Below are 22,930 nucleotides of genomic sequence, written 5' to 3' on the forward strand. Positions count from 1 at the left end.
TATATATATATATGTGTGTGTGTGTGTGTGCATATACATATATATATATATATCTATATATATATATATATTTCCCCCCCTAAGTCTTTTCTTGCATAAGTCAGTATTGTCTTGTCCTGAATGTAAATTGCTTTCAATGTCATCTAGGTCTCATCTCTAGGAATTCACTTGAAGTCTATTCTCCCTCTCATTTATTTTTAGCCTTTAACAGTAGTTACTGCTTTCCAGATTTTCCTTTTATTTTCACTTACTCCTCCAAATTTCTGACATTATTACACAAAGATGATGACCCTCCATTGCAATAGTGCTAGGTCTGTGCACAAGAGCCTTTGTGCTACACTTGTCTATACTGCCTGTTTGTGTGGTGAAATTAGCCTTTTCTTCAAAGCATTAACTGTACACATGACTTCCCTAAACATCATCCTCTTTGTCCCATTCTCCAACTTGAAGAGGTCAGTTAAGGTATCATGTCTTGCATCCCAGGTTGATAAATTTACTACTTCCATTTTGGAAATTGCTCAAGACACCATGGTTGAAATTGAAATTTGTGGATTTCCATTTGATATAATCTAACCATATGATAATAAAATAATTCAAGATGCCTTTTTAAATAAAAATTTAATGAAATTTCAAGTTCTGCTAAGTAAAATTAGGTGGCTGTACTATGATAAAACACACAACCCCATCCTCCTCAAAACCAGAAAATAATTTTATGACAAACCATTCTTTAAAAAATGAGGTTTAGAGAATGATATTTTACTATTTCTAAGACAATTTCCCATGTAAAAGTGTTAACATGTAAAACTGAAACATTTTATTTTTTAATAATGGAGTTTAGTCTGGGATTTTCTATTTCCAAGTTAGAGTATTATGAAATACTAGAGGCCCATTGCATGAAGAGATTCATGCAATAGGCCTTCCTTCCCCTGGCTGCTGGCACCGGTTTTAGTCCAGCACCCAGGACCCAGGCCTTTGGTCCGGGCGCAGCAGAGAAGCCAAGCCACTTCAGTCTTCAGTCGTCTTCAGTCTTCACTCCACGCTGTGTATGCAAATTAACCACCATCTTTGTTGGTTAATTTGCATAGTCGCTCTGATTGGCTGGTGGGCATAGTGGAGTGACACCAATTTGCATGTTTCTCTTTTATTAGTGTAGATACCTGAGATAAGTGAACTGAGAATTGGAATTTAAAAACTGCTTTTAAAATGAGGACCTTATTTATCACTTAATATATTAAAAGAGCAATCAAACTTTGTGACAAAAGAATGATCTATTTGTGAGGCAGGACTATAAAGCAGTATGTGATTTATAAGCCATGTAGGAAGGTTGGTTTCATTACAGGTATACACAAAGTAAGATGCTAGAATTCATATTGGACACAAACATTTTCCTCCTGCCACTCTGAACAGTGAACAGCTGATCACTCACCCTTTACAAATTATAACAGCATCACACTTCACTCACACCTCTTATAAGTCTGACTGAAGCATTTTAAGGTAGTCTGGATATCAGTATATACTTGACAAGAAATTCCCCAGAATTCAAATTTGTTGCAGTCATCATTTCTCTGTACTGAGGATTTTCTTCACTCAAATTCTGGAACTCCTTTAAAAGTCACGTTTTCTTCTAGCTCATCACTAAGTGTTACAAAAGTTTAAAAGAATACCTTTATCCTTCATTTCTAAAAAATTAGTTTTAGGTCCCTAAATTTCAGAAGATTCTGTGGATGATCTGAATAAAGATATTTTCTTGGTTTCCTGACTCTTAGTGAAGCAAGAGATTGCTGCTGTTATTTGTGCCATCCATGTTTTCTGTAAAACAAAAACAACAAATACACACACACACACACATGGGTGAGGGGAGAGAGAAGAATATTAACCTGACAATTTTTTCACACTTGGATTAATCTTTCCCTTTGTATTTATTGACTTGCTCTTTAAAACTGAGGACTAATGAAACACTTGCATGTTTCCCATTTTCTTTCTTACATCTAATATATCATCAATATCTAATTATGTATGAAAATGCAATTGGGTTAAATGAGTATGTTAGCAAGTGGGGTAGTCATGAGTAATCAAAGAACCATAATAATCAATTATGACTAATTAGAATATAAATAGTTTGAACATTAAATGTGTTTTGTCTGGAATTAGAAGTTCTTTAGCTAATGGTATACTTTGAAAAAGAGTTTGAGGGAGATGACTCAGGAAACTGAGTCCTTAAGGAGAATGCAATATTGCATTCATTGTCTGGCCATACACTTTTACTGTGATGAAAGCCTACCAAAAGAAAGATAAAAAATGGAAACTTCTAAGATTGAGGAACCATAGGCAGCCTATCTTCAACTCCATTGCTGTAAAAACTGGCATTATTTTCAAAGGTCAAAGAGTAGACTTCTTGTCATGGTTCATTGCTGCAGCAGCCCTTCACTTAAGTTGACATCATATTATTTGCAGGACTTCAGAAACTGGTTGGAGCATCTTAAAAGCCAAGCATACAATCCAAAGCAGCCCTCCCCCCATTTCATACGGAAAGTAGAATCAGAAGTCGTTCTGGAGCTTTCTGCCGCAGGAGAAATGGGGGGCTGTGGCAACTCTGCGAGTGGGCGGGGATTGTCACCTTGAGATTTCTGAGCATGATGTGGACTAGATGTCCCTATTCCTCCCCACCTCCCAGCATCTGTCCTTTCCAAAGCAGGTGAGGGAAATACACAAAACTTTCCATTCACCTTTACTTAGACTTGGGGTTGAGATTTTTCCTTCCATCAAGTTTAAAGAATCAAAACCTACAAAATTAAAATACATACTTTGATGTTTTCTGTTTGGGCTTGTAATAAGAATGCTGCTATGCACTGTCGATATCGGCTTTCATGTTGAATAAGGAAGGCATTTCTCAGTCCAAAGACTAGAAAAAGATCCAAAGACAAAAAGCCAAATCATTTAATATGAAATCCAAACAGTGACTTAGTTCCCTAAGAACTTACCAGTAGAGGTGTTTGTTTGTTGTTGTTTTTTAAAGAAGGTGGGAGATATTTGTAAATTACAGAACAAGGTCTGATTTCAAAACCAAGACTTCACCACTATGTCCAAATGGAGCCACTTAAACAAGGAAACCCTTTCTTCCTTAACTAACAACTTCCAGGGCTTGATGAAATGCAATAATGGCATGTGATGGAAAGTGGGCTCCTACTCAAGGAAGAAGCTTAGCATGTTAGCATGTTGGATTTTGTGTGTGTAAAATATAGATAATAAAAATATGGAAAACAATGAGATTATTGTTTCTTTTTAGACCCCTTACTAAAAATTTTTATTTATTTTTGTATTTAAAAGGAAGCCACATCAAAACAAGGGTTATAAACAAATTGAGAAGTAGCAGAAATATAAAACCACCTAAATGCTTCACAGCAGGGAAAGAAAAGACAAAAATAAAAAAAGACTCAAAATCCAACATCCACTAAAGTATGTGAAATGTAAAACAAAACAAAAAGAAACACACATTGCCATGGTTTCTGTGTTTGCAAAAGAAGAAGTCTGTTCTGTAATTTCCTCCCTGGTCTCTTAAAGAAATGACAGAAAATGGTGGGAGAGCAGACACCTTAAAAAAACATTTTTTTTTCATCTTCACCTGAGGCTATATATATGTATATATTTTTTAAATATATTTTGATTTTTTACAGAGAGGATGGGAGAGGGAGAGAGAGTTAGAAACATCCATGAGAGAGAAACATCGATCAGCTGCCTCCTGCACACCCCCTACTGGGGATGTGCCCGCAACCAAGGTACATGCTCTTGACCGGAATCGAACCTGGGACTCTTCAGTCCACAGGCCGACGCTCTAGCCACTGTGCCAAACTGGTTAGGGCCTGAGGATGTATTTTTAAATTGATTTGAGAGAGAGAGAGAGAGAGAGAGAGAGAGAGAAAGAGAGAAACATCAGTTGTTTGCTTCCTGTACATGCCCCAATGGGATCAAACCCACAACCTGTGTATGTTCCCCGGGAATCAAACCTGTGACCCTTCGGTGCCTGGGATGATGTTCCAACCAACTGAGCCACACCAGCCAGGGCAGACACTTTTTAAATATCTATATTAGAGGCCTGGTGCATGAATTCATGCATGGGTGGGTCTGGCTGGCCTGCCCCAATGGGAGCCCATTGGGCTGGGCTGGTGGGGGGGGAGGGGCCAAGGGTGGTTAGCTGGCCAGGGGGAAGGACCATGGGCAATTGGCCAGCCAGCCATGCCCCAGATCGGGGTGTTGGGGGCTGATCGGGGGCTGGGCTGGGGGGGCGGGCAGCGATTGGGGCCAGATCAGGCTGGTTGGCTGCCACAGTGCACGTCATAGCCACTGGTCATTCCAGTCATTCTGATCGTTCTGCTGTTCAGGTTGCTGGGCTTTTATATATATAGATATAGCAGGAGTTCTTAAAATAAAAGCTTCTTCATTGAATTATTAATACAACACAATAAAATTCTGGACTTATACATCCTTTCTACAGTTGATTAATGCTTAGAAACAAATCAAAGCAGGGTGTTTCCTGGTTGTTTCAAGTATATAGAAAGGTTCTAGAAGAGCGCTTTATTCCTGGCTCATCATTAAGCTGCTGCTTGTCCACCATCATTTCTATTGGAGGCTGTGGGTTTAACTCAGACTCACTGAAGCAGATTGGGCCTTACTTCAGAATCCAAGCAAATGCAAGATTTTTATTTTCTTACCTGCAAGAACTATTCCAGTATCACAAATTATACTCATAACTGTCTAAACCTCATAATTCCAAAATCCTACCACAATATGTTAAGGTCATGGAAGTCTGTCCAGCTTATTTGAGAGGAGAGGGCTTAAATCTATTAAAATGACTTCCGGGGGGTGGGGGGGGGGCGGGGGAGGGCAGGTTGCCTGTGCTTGTTTTACTCAATTATAAATTCCCTGTAGCAAGTGAGGCTTTGAAGAGTAGGTGGTTTTTCTTAGCTAGCTCCTGGAATCTGTTTTCCTCAAAACTTGTAACTGTAGTTCTCAGTTACTGAAGGGGTCCCTCATTTGTTTGGTTTGCAACCTGGGCACAAGGGACTTTAGAAACAAAAGGACCTAGTATGGTGGTCTTGTAAAAGAAAATGAGGAGATAGTATGTGGTCAGGAGTAACTCTCCTTTTTCTTGACATGCTAACATAATCTCTATTATAAAAACCTGTGGCCATCACGCCATAATGACCAAACACCAAAAGGCACCTGCTGAATGTCATATGATTTCTTCATGGGAACAAGTAAGTGTTGCTCTGTTCAATTCTCATCTTCCAATGAAGGTCAATTTAAGTGCTCCTGAGAAGGAAAGGTTGGGACAGAAAACTATTCTTATCTCCATCCACAACTGTCTTCAAGGCGGGCGGGGCTGCGTGCATGGTGAGGCATGCATGAGTGGGCGGGGACTTGACGCTAGGTCCCGTGGAGCACCAGGTCTGGGTCTCACGTGATTTTGTGTGGTGGGCCTCTAGTTCTATATAATAAAAAGCTAATATGCTAATAGATCGAACAGCGGTACAACCGAACAACCGGTCGCTATGACGTGCACTAACCACCAAGGGGTGTGTATGGAACATGGCGGGCATTGGCCGCAGTGGGATGGTGGAGCAGGTGAGTGGGGGCACCAGACCAATGCAGGGCACCAGTCGCTGTCATCAGGGCGAGCCTCTGATGGTTACTGAAAATTCTTTGCTCCAGCATGCTGTGGTCCACCTGGCACTCACATCTGCTGCCAGCGCTGGCCCCGCTTGCACCTGTTGTTGGCGCCGGAGCCACTGCTCACACCCACTGCCAGTGCCGGCCCTGCTCGTACCTGCAGCCGGCGCTGGAGCCGCCGCTTGCACCAGTTGCTGGCACCCAGCGCTGACCCCAATCACTCAGCCCTGTCAGTGGGTGTAAGTGGCAGCTGCTGGCCCCTATTATCCCTCAGGGCTTCTCCACTGCCCCCTGCTCCTGAGGGGTGATCAGGGCAGCAGCCCCGCTTGCACCTGCTGCTGGCACTGGCCCCAGTCACTCCATGCTGTGAGCGGGTGTGAGCGGGATGGGCACCGTCAGCGCATCGGAGCAGCGGAGGCGGGAGCGGGGCTACTGGCAGACAGGGAACCAGGGGCCGCAGCAGGAGGGGCCAGGTGGGGGCATAAAGGTGGGCCGAGACCCACCCCTGTGCCCACTGCAGCCTCACGGAGCACAGTTCCTTTCAAGGTGCACGAATTTGTGCACTAGGCCCCTAGTAATAAATAATGAATATAATGATTTATACCATTTATAAGCACTTACTTTGCACTGGGCACTGTGCTGTTTCTCTCTCTCTCTCTCTCTCTCTCTCTCTCTTTCTCTCTCTCGGTACTGTTTTATTTATTTTTTCCTTTTTTGTGTCATTTAAACCACACAGCAACAGTGTAATATAGGTCAGCTAACTCCCACTTACAAATGAGGAAAGAAACTTAGATGAATTCTTCCAAGCTCACACAGTACATGGCATAGCCAGAGTTTGAAACCAGGTCTCTGTCACTTCAAAGTTCAATCTCTTCTCTTTTCACCCTTTACTTTTTCTCAGTTGGCAGCTATTCTGCCTCATGCACTGGATCTGAACAGTGAAAACAATAGACCAGAGGAATGAGGAAAAAATAAAAAAACAGAAATAAGAGATGGTAGTGACAAATCAGAAAGTAACAAAAAATGCTGGATGTAGTTTTTTAAAGGTATTGTTCTTATTTAAAAAAAAAAAGAATAAGAAAAATGAATAGAGCAGAAGAAACATACCTCCCAACGTAATCCAGTGACATCACATTTCCCATAAAGCCCAGTTCTTAAAGCCAGCAGGGCTATGGCTAAACCGAGCCCCAGCTGCTTCCACTTATCCACTTGGGGCTTTGACAGCTTCCTCCCCTCAAGCCATTTATCGTGTTACAGGGAGGGAATACATTCAAGGCCTAGGATGCCCTCTGACATGACGTTTTTCCCCATGAAAAAGTTACTAAACAAATAGAAGGAAGTGATTTCTGGGCCTCACATACTGAATCTCTGCCATTTACATTGCTCTGACCAGGGAGGAGGCTCAAATTGGGTGGGGGCTGGGGATGCACTCATGGGCAAAGGTTTTGCTCCCCTCAGATGCCCCTTTGTAGGCGTGCTTTCTGGCTTATGCAGACTTTGGCCTACACACACACATACACCCTCTGTGATTGGCCCTAGGGGAATCAGATATAAGAGGCCTTAGGGGCCTGCCAGGTCACAGTTCAGCAAATCTTAGGGGAAAGAAGAATAGACAAAGGAGATAGAGGTTCTGGCCTAGATGCAGGAGTCCCCTTAGGGAGGAAAGAGTTTGCTCCATTCACACTTTAACACATGTAAAACATTTACATACATAACTTAGTTATATACCATAACGATGTCAATGTTGCTATTATTATTATCAGTTTGTGTGTTCAGTCATTTCTTCACTATGTAATGTTGCTAGGTATGTATAGGTCCTCCTATGCTCATCATTGATGCTTTGGGCTTGGCTGCTGGGGTGGGAATTGAGGGGAATGGGTAGTGCTCCCTCTTTTCCTGCTCCTCCCTTGGAACAGAAAGGCAGTCCCCTTCTGCCTGGCTTTGCTGGTCTCCTAGGAGCCTATACCCAAGGCAGAATGACCCCCTGCATCCTCCTGAACACCCAGCACTGAAGAGACTGAAATGTTCTGTGAGTCCCTTGAGCATCAGGGCCTTCCTGATGGGGTTTACTGATCTCTCATTGTTCTGAGAGCGGCCCCAAGAATGGGCTGTTTATAACTCTAGGGTACTCACTCAGTGCCTGGTTCTCAGGAGACACTCAGAAATTGCTTGAAAAATGAAAATTATATACCTATACACATGACATGTATATATATATATGTGTACCTGCATATGTATACATATTATTTCTGGCATATTTCTTTCTATATGGTTATTGTAGTAGAATATCTTAGGCTTGCACAGTGTATTGTGGTGTGCCAGTGAGTACTACTAATCCTAATATATAAAAAGCCAGGGGCCGTCATGACTGAAACAACCGGATGGACGACCAAACAGCAGGCTGCATAGGGTGACCAGGCCGGCAGTGGAGTTAGTAAGGGACGACCAAATGACTGAACAGCAGGCTGTGTGGGGTGACTAGGCTGGCAGGAAGGGCAGTTGGGGGAGAGAGTGCAGGCTGGGCTGAGGGGACCCCCCCCACACATGAATTTCATGCACCGGGCCTCTAGTAATAATATAACAATACTAAAAATAGCCATCATTCATTGAGTGCTTTATATGCATTATTTCATTAAATTCTCATGACAACCCACTGACATAGATATTATTATCCCAGTTTTACCAAGATGAATCTGTGGCATAGAAAATTTAAATTCCTTGCCTATGATCACACAGCTAGCAGTGGCAGAGCTGGGACATGCAAGCATTGGAGACCAAATCCAATACTCTTTCCATAAGTAATTTGTAGAGTGAGTGATACATAGCCACATAGGAAGTCAGTATTTTCTTTTATGAAGACTTAAATTGGATTTATGTGCTGTTACCAATAAAAGCCAATATAGAACTCTGTGATGGTAAGCAGATTAACGATGAAAATTGGCACATACCTGATACATGGAGTGGATCAATACTTTTGACTACCAATCTATCCAGTGGAATGGGCTGATCGAGTACCTTACACGAACCACCTTCTTTTATTACTGTTTGCAGCTCAGGAGTAAGTGAAGGACACATTACACCTGTGTCCAAGCCTCCAACTTTCTGAAATTAAAAGGGAAAATAATGCAGTGAAGAGGAAATGAGTATTGGTGCACATCCCTAAACTGATTTTGAGAAACAACTGCTTGAAATCCAGCTTACTACTCTTCCTGGATCTTGAAAAGCATTTCCCCAAAGTACACAGTGATTTACAGAATAGTGTTTCTGATACCCAAATTTAACTTTCTGAGTAGGTTATGTGTGACATCTACAATTGGGAAACACTTTCATCACCATCACATCAATGGGAAAGCACTTCATTTCCAGTGTCTCTCTCTAGTATTGAGTGAGGGGGATGAGAAAGGGGAGCCTCATTTTGGCCAACTCTGTCCATGGGATCTAATACTAACTCTAAGTGGAGTCCACGCTCTATAATTTGTAGATAATTGAAATTATTTTGAATATATAAGGTGTTGAATTTTTTAAAGGGTGTCAAAGATTGTGATTTGCATGACATATGTTGTTCATTTAATTGCAAAGAGGGATTTAAAACACAACATTTCTTTCCTTTTTTTTTTTTCTAAGTGAAACCCAGTGTCTTCTCTGGTTGATAATCTTTGCACCTATGAAGTCAATAAAACTCTCCAGATTTATTAAACAGAGGAATTTAAGGCACATAACATTCCTTATTTGGGGATCAAGTTATGAAGCATGAAATCAGAATATTACCTTATAGTAAATCAATATAGGCTGCCATGAGTTCATGTACTCAGATTTGAGTCGTTATTTGATATGAAGATAGGCTGTGCTTAGTGTCAAGGTGTTTGAAGGCCATAGAGATTTTTCAGAGCTTGACTTGTTCAGACATGGCCGTCTGGGGAGCTTACAAGAGAAGGCCACCTAAGTTTCAAAACTGTGATTCTTAATATTCTCAAATATCCATTCCATCCTCAATGACCATTCAACTATTTATAGTTTGATCAATGGGTGTCTATTTTAGCGCTTAAAAGATCCTTAAATTATTGAGCTTAACTAACCAACATATCATCTAGAAGCTTAGGTTCTTAAGAGATTTGAGATATCTAGTCTCATGATCTTATATGTGTGTAAGGCTAGTCCTCAGGTAAAAAAGTGGGTGAGCCCAGCCCGTGTTGCTCAGTGGTTGAGTGTAGACCCATGAACCAAGAGGTTATGGTTTGAAGTGGGTGAATTAGGTATCTCTGATGGTTGACAACTAAGGGCCAGTGTCTGAGTGCCTCAGAGGAAGTCCCCTTCATAATATCACTCATGCCATTCAGGGGACAGACTGGGAAATGGAAGATTAGATAGAAAGCCTTTTAGACCATAATACTCATGGCTTAATTAGTAACAACAATAATAGGGGCCATAATACTTAAGTAATGGGGGAAATCCCTGTTCTTGGAAGAGATTTAATGGCTTTAACCCCAAGTTGGCTCATTTTGTCTGTGACGCCAGCTATACATTTGTCTGGCTTCTGCAGATGTCTGTTTTATATACAGGTAGATACTGAGAGAGCAGGACTCCCTCCCACTCGCAGCCCCCAAATCACTATTTTCCAGGAAGGATGTGAGCTTTCGAATCAGAAGGGGTGATGGATACCACCTTGGCACATGGCAGCAGACAGTTTAGAGAGCACCCGCCCCCTCTTCCCCGGCATTGTTCACTGGGGACAATTTGGGTGAGGATAGGGCCAGTACGGACAAAAGCTTTTGGGTTGCATTGGATCAGGCAGGCCAGGAATAGTCCTGTGGCCTCTGGGACTTACCCTAAAACTATATAGACTAAGTTATACTAAAAATGTACACATCCTTAAGAAGTGTAACTTGCTTTTGTCATTGGTATGTTTAGTTCAGAACTATCTGTCTGAAAATGCCAATATTGTGTAATGTTTCCATTTTTAGAGGGTGAATCCCAATTTGATGTATGAAAATATTATGATTTTTAACACAACTTATTTGGAAGTATTTCTGAACATATTTAGCAGACTTATTAAGAAATAGCAGAATTTACCTTTTTGTTGCGCTTAGTTTTCGTAACTAAGAGGAAATCATCAAAGAGAAACAGATAAACATCTAGGAATCTGGTACTTTCTGGGGAGAGAAAGAAAGTGAAACTGGGGTTGGAAATTGTAAGTAAAAGGATTTCTGTTATTTAAATCAAAGAATTCCCCAGGAAACAAATCGAGCAGGGCTTCCTGGCACAGCAGGCCAGCAGTTCAGGGCATCAGATCTTGTGGGTCAGAAACCAGCAAGGGTTCTGAATCGATTGCTTCCTTAAAGCAGAGACGTGGCGTGAGCTCAAGCTCACAGCTTTAAAGACATTGTCTTTGTGATGCATTTCACATGGATCTTAGAAAACTTGGATGATGATTATAATTGTTTCAACGAAGCCTAAGACACATCTATCAGTTCATTAAACTTACAGCATTTTTGCCTCTTGACTCATCCGGTTGGTCATTGGCAAAGGTATGCATTACCCCCAGAAAGGGCATTTTGTCATTGCTGTGGACTAAATTGTGCCCCCTCCCCCAATTCATATGTTGAAGTCCTAACTCCCCAGTGTGGCTGTTTGGGGAATAAGGAAGTAATTAAGAATAAATGAGGGCTTGAGGGTGGAGCCCTAATCCAGATGGATTAGTGTCATAAGAGGAGAGACTAGAGAGAGAGCCATGTGTGGACCCTGAGCAGGAGGCTGGCAGAGCTTCACCAGAGAGCGAATGAGGCTGGCAACTCGCCCTTGGACTTTCAGCCTCTAGAACTGTGAGCAATAAATTTCTGTTGCTTAAACCACCCAGGATATGGTATTTTGTTATGGTGGCCAAAGCTGACTAAGGCAATCATCTTACTTTTTTGCAAGATTTACATGTTCAAATATTCTTCACATAGTTTTATATTTACAAACGTTTTTGGTATAACTTTTGATAATAACTTAAGGCAAGTAGGCTTTCCTACTTTTCTCTAGGAAGGGGCCAGTGGTAGAAGAGAAATCAAATATTAGAATAGGGTATCCCCTTCTCTAACTTTACCACATAGAAGTTAGCAGAAGAAATAGTTAACTTTAAGTGATTTCAGAGGAAAACACAGTCTGTCCAGAGGGGAATGTGACAGATACTTAAAGTAAATATTTTTAAAATCAGTAAATATTTTTCATTATTCTATTTATTTTGTTCATTTATATTATTTAGAAGTTTTTTTTTTCATATACTTTTATCCCTGAAAACTAGGGGGCTAAGATTAAATTAGTAGATAAAATACTTAGGTTTCATTTCTATTTCCTCCACTTCTTTAAGTTTGAAGGAAAGAAAAATTCTTTCCATATTTGCACAGAAAAGGAATTAGATTTTTTATTCAATCTTGAATTGTCCTTGAATATTTTTAAAACATTGTATTCCATCACTACTAGAGACTTTTTTTTTCAAATCAGCCTATAGCAAAAACTGCTGATTGTCCCTCAAAAAAAACATTTCCCTTCTTTTGTAGTAATGAAATTTCTGAGTTTAATGGGTACATATTCCCTGCAAATAAATACTACATCTCCCAGCTTCCCTTGAAGCTAAATATGACCAAGTGAGTAAATTCCGACCAATGGAATATGAGCAAAACTGTGCAACTTGTGAGTCATTCCCGTAAACAGCAGGGCTTTGCTCTCCTGCCCTTTCCCTCTTCCCACCGGCTAGCCACCCTGTGACTCCTCTGGGACCACATGGAAGAAAGCAGCACCCCGGGATGGCAGAGCAAAAAGGCAGAAGAAGCCTGGGTCCCAGTCACACCATGGAGGAGAGCTGTCACACGGCTCCGAGTTTTACACGTGAGAGAAGTAAACTTGTCTTTTTAAGTGATCGTTATCGCTCTCTGTCTCCAATGGCTGAACCAACATCCTAACCAATACAGATATGGCACCAGGACTGAGGCATTGGACAACATTAGACCTGAGGACCTGTTAAATGCTGTTTTCCCCATTCTGTGCCATTCATATATAGATTAGGTTGATGATTATTGTCAAAATGAAATACTTTCTTTTTCTTGCTAATTTTAAGTATTTTATTTTAACAAACTAGCCGCGAGCATCTGCTGTGTCCTGCAATATATTCTAGGAACTGATGATTATTTTAGCTATTTATTGAATCCCTCGGGTCCCACCGAGTAGTCAACTGATGCTGACGCCCTACCCTGCATCAATGACTAAGAAGACTCTGCCTCCAAGGAGCTTTAATCCTACGGAAAGCAGACACATAACAAACAGTAAACAAGATTTAAAATAAGATAAATTCAGAAACTGATAGTGCTAACAAGTATACATGGTCAGGCAAAAGAGGATGGTTAAGGAGGAAGATTGTAAGCATAAAATCAGGCTGTTCACATTTATCACCAAGCAGTTTGAAGCTAGTACAGACAGTGAAACACCTTGACCAAGCGATTTCATGAGACGTAACTAATGAGCACTGTGAGTCTGAAATTCTGTTTAGCCAAGTGCTGCACAACCAGATCTGAACCGTCTTTATTTTTTCCCATAGAGTCTGGGCGGGGGTTCTCATCACGCTGTTCCAGAACAGAGCTGCGTTACTGCCTTATTCCGAGCTGCAGCAGCTTGAACAGCACGTGTTCTCTGAGTGTCACAGCTGTCAGGCCAGCCTATGTGTCTGCACCTCACTCACTTTTCTATTTAGAAATGCCAGTCTGTGCGGAGCAACACATTTGCCAAGGGTATTCTGGCATGACTTCCCATGGGAAGTTGGTTATGCTTTAAGTTATAAAAACTTGTACTTTCTGGGAATGAGAAAATATACTTATTTGGTTAGACTAGAACAGTTTTTAAAGCTGAAATAAATTTGGAAACAAAATTTATGTGTTAGGTATCGTCATTCTTGGTCTAATGCTTTATCCATTCAAAGTGATGTCCCATTTCTTCAAACGTTAGCACCCCCACCCCCACCACATCGCCACGCCAACTCTGGGTCAAAGTTCCCGTGACTTTAAACTTGGTGCTGCCTCCTCTCTGATGCCATCTGAGCCACACAGCATATGGCTTTAAGCAAGTGTCTGGAGTTAGTGATGTTGATGAGGTTCATCTTCTTTTACCACATTTGACTCTACAAGAAACTTTTTTTCTGAAAAGTTGGGTCTTTTTGTAAAGACTCCTTCTTAGGTCAGTCTCCCACCTGCACTTCCTTGACAAGCACCCCAAAGCTACGTGCGGATGCGCATCTAACATAGCTTTTCACCAGAGTTGGTCATTGTCATGTTCATCTAACTTCCATGTGGCTTCTCATCCTGCCCACACCTGAACCCTAACACTGCCTCCCTGACCCACTCCCTCTGCCTCCCTCAGTGTGGTCAACCTAACTTTCAGGCACGACACTTGAAAGCATTGGCTCATTTCCTCTTCAGCCATTTTGCCAATTATAAAGTCCTCCTATTTTGCCTTTGAAATATCTCTCACATTTATCCTTTTCTATCCAGGCCCATTTCTAACATTTTAGAACGTGCCAGCACATCTCACAGTGTTGGGAAGTTGGTAGATAGAGGGAAGGGGTGAATTAAAACTTCTGATAATTCCAGGTGGAGGCCAATTTTGGAGGGAGAGGCATACATTTGGACACAAAGCTGTGTTTTGCTTCATTATTTTGATTTGATTTTGTCACAATATATAAATTTTAAAATTATAAATAACATCAAAGAAAATGTAAAATTGTTATCTCTCCAAATGAAAGTGGGAGGGTGATGGTCTAGCAGGGTTGGGGAATCTTATTTTCTGCAAAGGACCATTTGCATATTTATAATTATTTGTGGCCATACAAAATTATCAACTTAAAAATTAGCCTGCTATATTTGGTCAAACATTTAATTAACTCACCCCCCCTAATGCCTGGGCAGGGCCAGATCAAATGATTCGCAGGCCTTATGTGGCCCGAAGGCCAGACGCCCCCCACCCCTGGTAGAGGTTAAGAATGGTTGAGAAACACAGGCTCCGGGTCGTCTCGCCTCACCCTGCTTCACAGCAGAGCTTCCGGGCTGGTCTCCCTGCTTTGGTCCCCTTCTCTGCACCATTTTGTGCATTGCTTCTGATGACTCTTTCTTCAGCACCTTTGTAAGCCTGTCACTTGTCAGTGGCAATTTCCTTCTGTTCGGCTCCCAAGCCAGGTGCTGCGATTCTGGAAGCCCACTGGGCTGAGGCAGCCTGGACTCTGCTGTTAACCTCCAGGTGACTTTGAACATGACACAGAACCTCCCTGAGCCTCATACTTCTCACCTATAATTTGGGATTAAGTGTCACTTCTCTGCATAACCACTGGAAGGAGAAAATGAGTGCAAAAGTCCTTTGATGTAAAATGCCGGGCATGTCTACCATCCCTAGCTGGCAGTTGCTAGGTAGGGGTTCTGTTCCAACCTGACATGTAGAGCTAAAATAGAGCAGATTCTCAACAAATGTGTATCGAATACAGAGTTATGGCCTGGCACTCCCCACCAGATCTCATGCTACCATAAATAGGCAACCTCACATCTCACACAGGGCTTCTCACACAGTAGGTGCTCAATCAAGATTTTGTGCAGAAACAAATAGATGAATGCATACAAACCCTACATTGGTCAGGCAGCCCTTTCTGATGAGAATATTTATTGAGCACTGACTCTGTGTCTACCATTTTGAGTGGTTGTGCATCCATTAGCTCATTTACAGCAAAGGGGGGAGATTGCTGTATTCGAGCCAAGGTTACACAGGCAGAAAAGGCTGCGCTGGAAAGTGACCTGGCAGTTAGCCTGCAGGGCTCCCTCTCCTAACCACTCCACCAGCGCCTATTCTCCCAGGTGGCCTCGCCTCCAAGCCCTTTCTGCTGCCATGCTCTTCATCTGGGAGGTCCTCCCTCCTGTCCTCCCACTGACCTCCATTTTTCCGTCCCCCACAAGCCCACCTCTACTCCCAGGGAGCACATAAAGCCCCTCCCGGGTACCCCAGCCCCACAGCCTCTCTTCTTTTCTGAACTTATCCTGCAGGTCTGCTCGTTACAGCAGAGCTTCCCAACTAGAGGAAAAGGATTAAACGGAATAATGACCTTATATCCTCCAGTGATGCCTACCCGGCACAACACGTGTTACATAACAGGTTCTCCATCAACACGGATGGGATGATTGCCCAGCTCATTGGAGGAGTATAAGGATGATAACAGCTGATGTGGAGTGTTTATGATGTTCCCAACGTTGAGTTAAGCTCTTCATGTGTTTCAGTTTAACAACAACCTTATGAAAGAGTTATCCCATTTTAGAGATAGAAAATGCAGGGCGCATAGCTAGTTATGCTGTGAAGTCTTTGATCAAGCTGACACGTGTGTGAGTCCATAGCATATTCTCTGACTCGCATCTTCCATGGCCTTGGCCATAGGCAAACACAACTCTTTACACTCTTCAATGAGCAACAACTGGACACATTACATGGTAGCAAAGATGTTGGGTTTTTAAAGGAAAAAGCTATTTACCTGCAAGAGTTAATTTTCCCTCATAGAGAAGGTGTCTGTTGGTTGGTGACAGGATGTTTTCTGCCATGTGCTCTTTAAAAATGTGTTTCAGGCACTTGCAAAACAAGAGAGACAATGAAAGAGAGGTTGTTAGTGGTTGGAAGAGAACAGGTTCCCGGAGCTGGGGCAGTGCACTCTGTCTATAAAGTTCAAGACATTTAGAAACGTCAGGAGATGGACACGGGAATGGGAAAGAATGAGCACATCCCTGAGGAGGACCACCCTGGGAACGGCGTGATGAGGCCAGCCTCCCCCATACAATGCCACGTGGTAAAAAGCTGTAGTTCTTGCTCATAAAACTAGATTCAATATCCAAGTGGACAGCTGGGGACTTTGTAAAGACTAGCGTATTTCCAACGGAATGCCAAACATAAGTCTTAGTGGATCCTCTTTGTACCTCTGGAATGAAAAACCTTTTATCTCTATCCCAAAGTGGAGGCCACACTATAATCTCCTGAAGATGTCTACATTTTTGAAAATTGTCAAGCCACTTCACTTTTCCTTCAAGATCCCCTGAAAGACAAGGCACATTCAATATATTTTTACACTCATGTAACATGACAGCATAAATTTTAACCAAGATGTATAGTAATAATTTAGAGACACTGCCCCCAGAACCAAACCATATCTTAATTTTATTTAACATAGTGCTTGCAGTTTAAATGTCTTAGAAAAACTCACTAATTTGAAATCAGCCTCTTGCAAAGAGAAATAAAATTTAAATAATTTAATAAAGTAAGTTGAAATGCATTTGTGCATCTTTATTTAAATAATACAAGTAAAGTCCCTGGTAGCTTTCTCTTATTCCCTACACCTGTAATTAGATGAAGAAAAAAAAGAGCCAACATATATTTTTGTCCTAATTATAAAACATACATTTGCTTCATGATAAAGATAATTATTTTGTTTTGGCAAAAGCTTACTTTTTTGAAGGTTTGTATTAATTTCCCAACACTGTATAATAACATTGTTATTGAGGTTTTGAAATTATTTGGGGGAACATGGAGGGAAAATCATAGACCCATAGTAGAATCACACTGTTAGGGGAATCTTTCAGAATTCACCCTCTTTAAGCTCATAGACTTAAAGGAAGGTCACAGCAATCTCTTTCCCAAATAATAAAAATCCATATATTATTGAGAAATCTGCAGAAAAGATGCTATTATCTTCTTCACAAAGCTATTAAAATGAGTAATAATCTTCAAATTACTTTAAAAGTTTTAAAGTCTATTTTTAATTCAATTTTTGTTTTATCCAGTTGATAAGCTTAATCCTAGTTCCTTGAGTCATTTTAGAATTTGAGCAAAAAAATTAAAAAACTCCCATTGCATGGTCATTTTTACATTTAAACTTGCAGAAGAAAAAAATGTCATTTCTGTACAGCTGATAATCATAAACTTGAATTGCTCCCTTTTGACACTCCCAAGAAATCTTGGTTTGTGGGCATATATCATGAACTTCTTTATTTGAATTTAATTATACAGAGCTACCCAAATAAACTTAAGTCATCAAAGGGTTGTTCTGTTCCCATTCCCAAATTTCAGTTCTAAAGATTGCAGTTGGCATTATTTTTAGATTGGCCCTGGATTTCAGTGACCTACAAATAATGAATGGCAATTTATCCTCCGGAAAGGCCCCCCATGGTGTTTATTCCTATTTGCTTTGTGTTTGGGTTCAGCATAGATATGAAAAACAAAGCCTTCAACCATCTGGGAAGTGGAACTTTTCCTGCCTGAACTCACACGTGAAAGCCTTGGAGACAGCCACGTCCTGGGTAAACTTCTGGTGGAGTTCTCGTAGGGATGGCCAGGATGTGACCGGAACCATTGTTGTGTGTGTGTTTGATTTCCCAGAGCCATAACCTCAAGTCAACGGAACTACCTTCTAGGACAGTGATGGCGAACCTTCTGAGCTCGGCGTGTCAGCATTTTGAAAAACCCTAACTTTGGTGCCGTGTCACATATAGAAAGTTTTTGATATTTGCAACCATAGTAAAACAAAGATTTATATTTTTGATATTTATCTTATATATTTAAATGCCATTTAACAAAGAAAAATCAACCAAAAAAATGAGTTCGCGTGTCACCTCTGACACGCGTGTCATAGGTTCGCCATCACTGTTCTAGGGTGAAACTCAGATCATTCCCAAGAGCCAGAGGGCCTCCAGCCCTTCCATGCAGCTTCCACTGAGCTGGGTCACTTATCTCAGGGACTTACGGATTGACTTTTCCACCTTTTCCTTGATGGAGTAGATCATGATTTTCTCAGTGGAGTCTGTACTCCTTTTCCAGATATTCTTCAGCAGCAAGGGGTACCGGGTCAGCCTGTGCAGTGGGGCCACCAGCAGCTCAGCCAGGTGAAGCCGTCTGCACTGTTCGTTTTGCTCACACCACTGGGGAAGGAAACGCAGACAGAATCAGAGCATCACTTCTCCTACCAAAGCCCCGGGAAGCCTGGGCATGAAACACACTCAGCTATTTCACTGGGTGACAACGTGACGCAACTGTGAGCTTGCCGGGGACGCTTATAAGCCACAGACCAGATGTTGCTTTTGAAAATCCTTATTAAAGTGTCTTTAGCAAATTCAGGGTCTGAAATGAGGTTCTTAGATGCGGTTGAGAGGTGCTATTGAACATTACTGACTAACATTGTTACTTTCCAATCAAAGAAGAGAGAGTCCTTCTCCGGCTGTCTTGCCTTCCCAGTGATGGTGAAGAAGGCAGCGCTCAGCCTCAATGTAACATCACCTCTCTCTCCTCCTAAGTGGGGAACTTGTCAAGATGGAGAGGCACGAGAAAAGTGTAACATTTCGCAAGTTCCCTAGAGAACACATGTTCCCTCTGTGGCAGGGATAAGAGGTATTAACTATACGTGTTCCAGTCTCATTTGCCCTTCTCACCCAAGAGTTCGGCTGTCCCACTGGCTTCTCCTTCTCTCTGGCCCTCGCAGGAGATTTCTGTTTTTTCCAGTTCTATGCCTCACTGTGAGGCACAATTAGGAGAACTGAGAATCAACAGATGGAGGGAAAAGGAAGGATGTTTGCTTGTTGGATCAGTTCCCTGACTCTCCTTTCTTGGAGGGAATGAGGGTGATATGAGAAAATGAATAGAAGTTGAAGAGGCTAAATTGAGCTACATGCTACAGAGGAGAGAGGGAGAGGGAAGGGATAAAGACACAAACCATTTTCAGTAGCGAAAGAGTCTGACTAAGAGGCAGCTGCAGGGTGTGCAAAGCACCGGGAAACAGGGAAAGGAACTCTGGTAAGTACTGCTGTGGTCTACACATTCGATTTCTATAAATGCAGCGGTTCTCAACCTGTGGGTCGCGACCCCTTTGGCGGTTGAACGACCCTTCCACAGGGGTCGCCTAAGACCATCCTGCATATCAGATATTTACATTACAATTCATAACAGTAGCAACATTACAGTTATGAAGTAGCAACGAAAATAATTTTATGGTTGGGGGTCACAACATGAGGAACTGTATTTAAAGGGCCAGAAGGTTGAGAACCACTGTATACATGACATTTGACAAACGCAAGTAATCATGAGAATGGCTCACAGATTTGTTTCATCTGCTGGGCTGTTTATTTGAATGTGCTGCTGTCTTGAACCTGAGCAGCCTGGCTTTTGTGCAGATGACACATGACTCATAGAGTCTGGTCTCTGGCTACTGTGCACATAGGTCCACCAAAAGGTATTACTAGGTGATGCTTGTTCTTCCTCTTCTATTGTCTCCCTTACACACTCACACCTGAGTTCAGCTCTGAGGGAGCCCTGCCCTGGCACGAGGCTCTCAGCTTTCTCTGCAGGTCGGGCTCCGGCCAGGCCCAGGTTACCTCCTTTGTCTTGTGACTCAGATCCTGAAGGCCAGCTTTAGGCATACACTGTGGAAGGCTCCCTCTGCTTCCCCAAACATAGCTTCCTACATCTTTGTGCCCAGGTGTCTGCCCTTGCGTTTTAGAGATCTAGGTGCAATTGGCTCAACCCCCCACCAAGTCCAAAACTCTCTCTAGATATTTACAAATTTATGGAATGATTGCGATTAGAATGGCTTCCTCTGGCCCCTGCTGGCACACACACTCTCTTCCCTGAACAGCATGTGCCCACTGATGCCAAACATAGCCTCCTGGTTGGTGTCCTATGCTGGTTTCCACTGTAACGCCACTCATGCCAAACGTTTTATGAGTGAACATATGTACTGAAGAGTTTGGGTTGTGGGGAGGGGTCAAATACACAGCCCAGGACATCACCCCCACTGCATTTTGATGGTGCCGTTTTCTTCTTTGGAAGGAGAGAGCTGCTCTTCTTCTGTCTTCCCCTCTCCAACTACCCTCTCCCCCTACCCTCATGCTTAGCAATTTGCCCTTGTCTTTCATAGCTTGAACATGTCCTTGGGGGTTTCACCCTCTCCCACCAGGAACTTCATCAAAGTATTTCTTTTGAGAACATCCAGGATTCCTCCTCACGGGAATTCTGCTGGACATGATCTTCTCCATCCCCTACGTGCAGAAGGCAGGCCAGGAAAGTGAGCACAGGCTGGAGGCTGGAGGGTGGGTGGAGCTCATGAAGCCAGGCCTCAAGGCTTCCTGAGGGACCACCTCCCCTTCTCTGTACGTCAGCTTCCTCTTGGCGGAAGGAACTAGGTTACCTCCACGTTCTCACCTGGCTCACAATGGCTGGGATTCTTTCTCCCTGATGTTGGGAGAGATGGAGACGGAAGCAGGAACTGCAGATGTGGAAAGGCCCGCGGCAGTAATGGGTGGAAAGAAGGGGTGTGGAGAGGCCTTAGCCTGTGGTCTCAGTGGCTGGTTTCCATCCTGTCTCACTGGCAGCAGCATTCTAGCTCTGGTGTCTGGGAGCTCCAGTAACTGATTTCTCAGAAGCAGTTAGGTATTTCCTCAAACATAGCCCAGGGCCACTGCCCCAAATTTCCACGCCGTTGAAAACAGCTCTGGCTGCCAGCATCCTGAGTACATGTGAAAACACCCAATTTACCCCAGACACCAACCCGGCAAGAAGCACCAGTGGTAAATAATTGAGACGAAGATCCAGGCAGGAATTTTAGAAGCTTTTAGTGTTTCAGAAGCCTCAGAAGAGAGAAAAATATATTTGATAGTTCTAAAAGTAGGTATAAATTTTTCTTTCATCTATTGGCTTTAATTTTCAGACCCATTAGGGGAAAAAAAAGAACATCTCTGTCAAGAGAGATTGGACATAAAAGGCTTTTTATGGATAGGCCTAGATCAATGAAGGATACTTTTGCTTTATAATAAATATCCAATATGTTTAAGGTAACAGTGAAAGGAATTCAGGGGCCTGTTGAGTTGGACCATATTACCTCTCTGAGTCTCAGGGACACATGGGGACACTTATAAATTCATTCTCCTCATAAATCTGTCCTGGTGAAATGCAATATTGTGCTGGGGCAGCCATTCTTAGAATTTTGGGTAATTTACTTAAACTCTATAAATCTCATCTGTGAATGTGGGTAACAAGGATAACTACCTCAGCAGGTGGTGAGAGGTTTTATTGAGAATCCATACAAAGTGGCCCAAACAGTGGCTGGCACATTCCGAACACTCAGTCCAAGGAGTTCTTAGCGGTTGTTAACAGAACTCCATGAAGAGCCCTGGTACAAAGTTCCAATCTCTTTCTCTGCATCATTTTAATTATTTCTGACAGAGAAGGGAGAATTCTACTCCCATCAATGTGCACCAACATACTGTACAGGCTTTCATAAAGCCAGCCCCACATGGCAGGGAGGCTGAATTCATCCCAGTGCATGTCCCCATTCCAGGCAGCCCATGACACAACACAGGCTTAGGTTTTCCATGGACATTGTTTACATCAGTGCATAGTAGGGAATGAAGGTCAGCTTCAGACACGTCTGAATCAAATCCTGTCTCTGCCCCGAACAACCATATGTTTCAGGGAGTTGCCTAATTTGTCTAAGCCCTTGAGTAATGGGGTTACTATCACATTCCACAGGGTTATTGTGTACACTGGGGTGGGGATCGTCCGGACCACGGGCTGTATCATTTGCTCTGGCCCTGCCGAGGCAACCACAGGCAGGACTCAAAGTTCAATAAATCTAGGAGCTTTTTCATCGCAACATAATTTTTAGTTGATAATTGTGGATGGCCCACAAATGATGTTATAAATATCTAAATGGCCCTTGGCAGAGAAAAGGTTCCCCGCTCCTGGTATAGACAAAGAGATCATGATGACCAGCAGTGGCTGGTCCAAGCAAGGGCTTGAGAACCAGCCCCCTTTATTATTATTTACTGTATATTGCAATTATTATATTATAAGCATTATATTTACTAGGCTATAGTCAAGTTATTACTGACTCTCTGTGATGATGCTTTTGTTCTGTGCTATGTGGCTGTGGAAGGCAGGTTCACCTTCAATTCCTTACAGCCTCTTCCTGATCCTTCACCTGTTCCATGATGCTCACAGTTGCCAGGTGATGAGAAATAGCCCTGAGGAGCTATAAGTAATTTTGGTGGAAGGAGCATTTTTTTTTTTTTTTTGCCTAAAAACCTTTATTTTTGCCACCTATCAGCCACATGACCTTGCAAAAACCATACAACCTCTCTGAGCCTCAGGGACACCTGGGGACAATGTAATCAACTTCCAAGTTTTGTGCCAAGGATTAAAAGAGATGTTTGAGAAGCTAAAGATGCCGGTA

At 42.4% G+C, this 22,930-nt stretch overlaps 1 protein-coding gene across 2 annotated transcripts in view; it reads right to left on the reverse strand.

Moving 5' to 3' along the window:
- Positions 1–618: 618 nt before the first annotated feature.
- PLEKHG7 (pleckstrin homology and RhoGEF domain containing G7) overlaps positions 619–22,930 on the reverse strand; it is a 45,224-nt gene continuing 22,912 nt past the window's right edge. For both annotated transcript variants that reach the window (XM_070407590.1, XM_070407589.1), the window contains exons 9-15: positions 18,455–18,629; positions 16,635–16,750; positions 16,199–16,292; positions 10,738–10,817; positions 8,616–8,769; positions 2,805–2,902; positions 619–1,809 (exon numbers count right to left, since the gene is read on the reverse strand). In XM_070407590.1, coding sequence (XP_070263691.1) covers positions 1,702–1,809; positions 2,805–2,902; positions 8,616–8,769; positions 10,738–10,817; positions 16,199–16,292; positions 16,635–16,750; positions 18,455–18,629 — 825 coding nt within the window. In that variant the 3' untranslated portion in view covers positions 619–1,701. The remainder of the gene's footprint in view (positions 1,810–2,804; positions 2,903–8,615; positions 8,770–10,737; positions 10,818–16,198; positions 16,293–16,634; positions 16,751–18,454; positions 18,630–22,930) is intronic.

Source organism: Myotis yumanensis, unplaced genomic scaffold (genome assembly GCF_028538775.1).
Source record: "Myotis yumanensis isolate MYYU_CA2020_CCGP unplaced genomic scaffold, mMyoYum1.0.hap1 SCAF_3, whole genome shotgun sequence".
Taxonomy (NCBI): Eukaryota; Metazoa; Chordata; class Mammalia; order Chiroptera; family Vespertilionidae; genus Myotis; species Myotis yumanensis.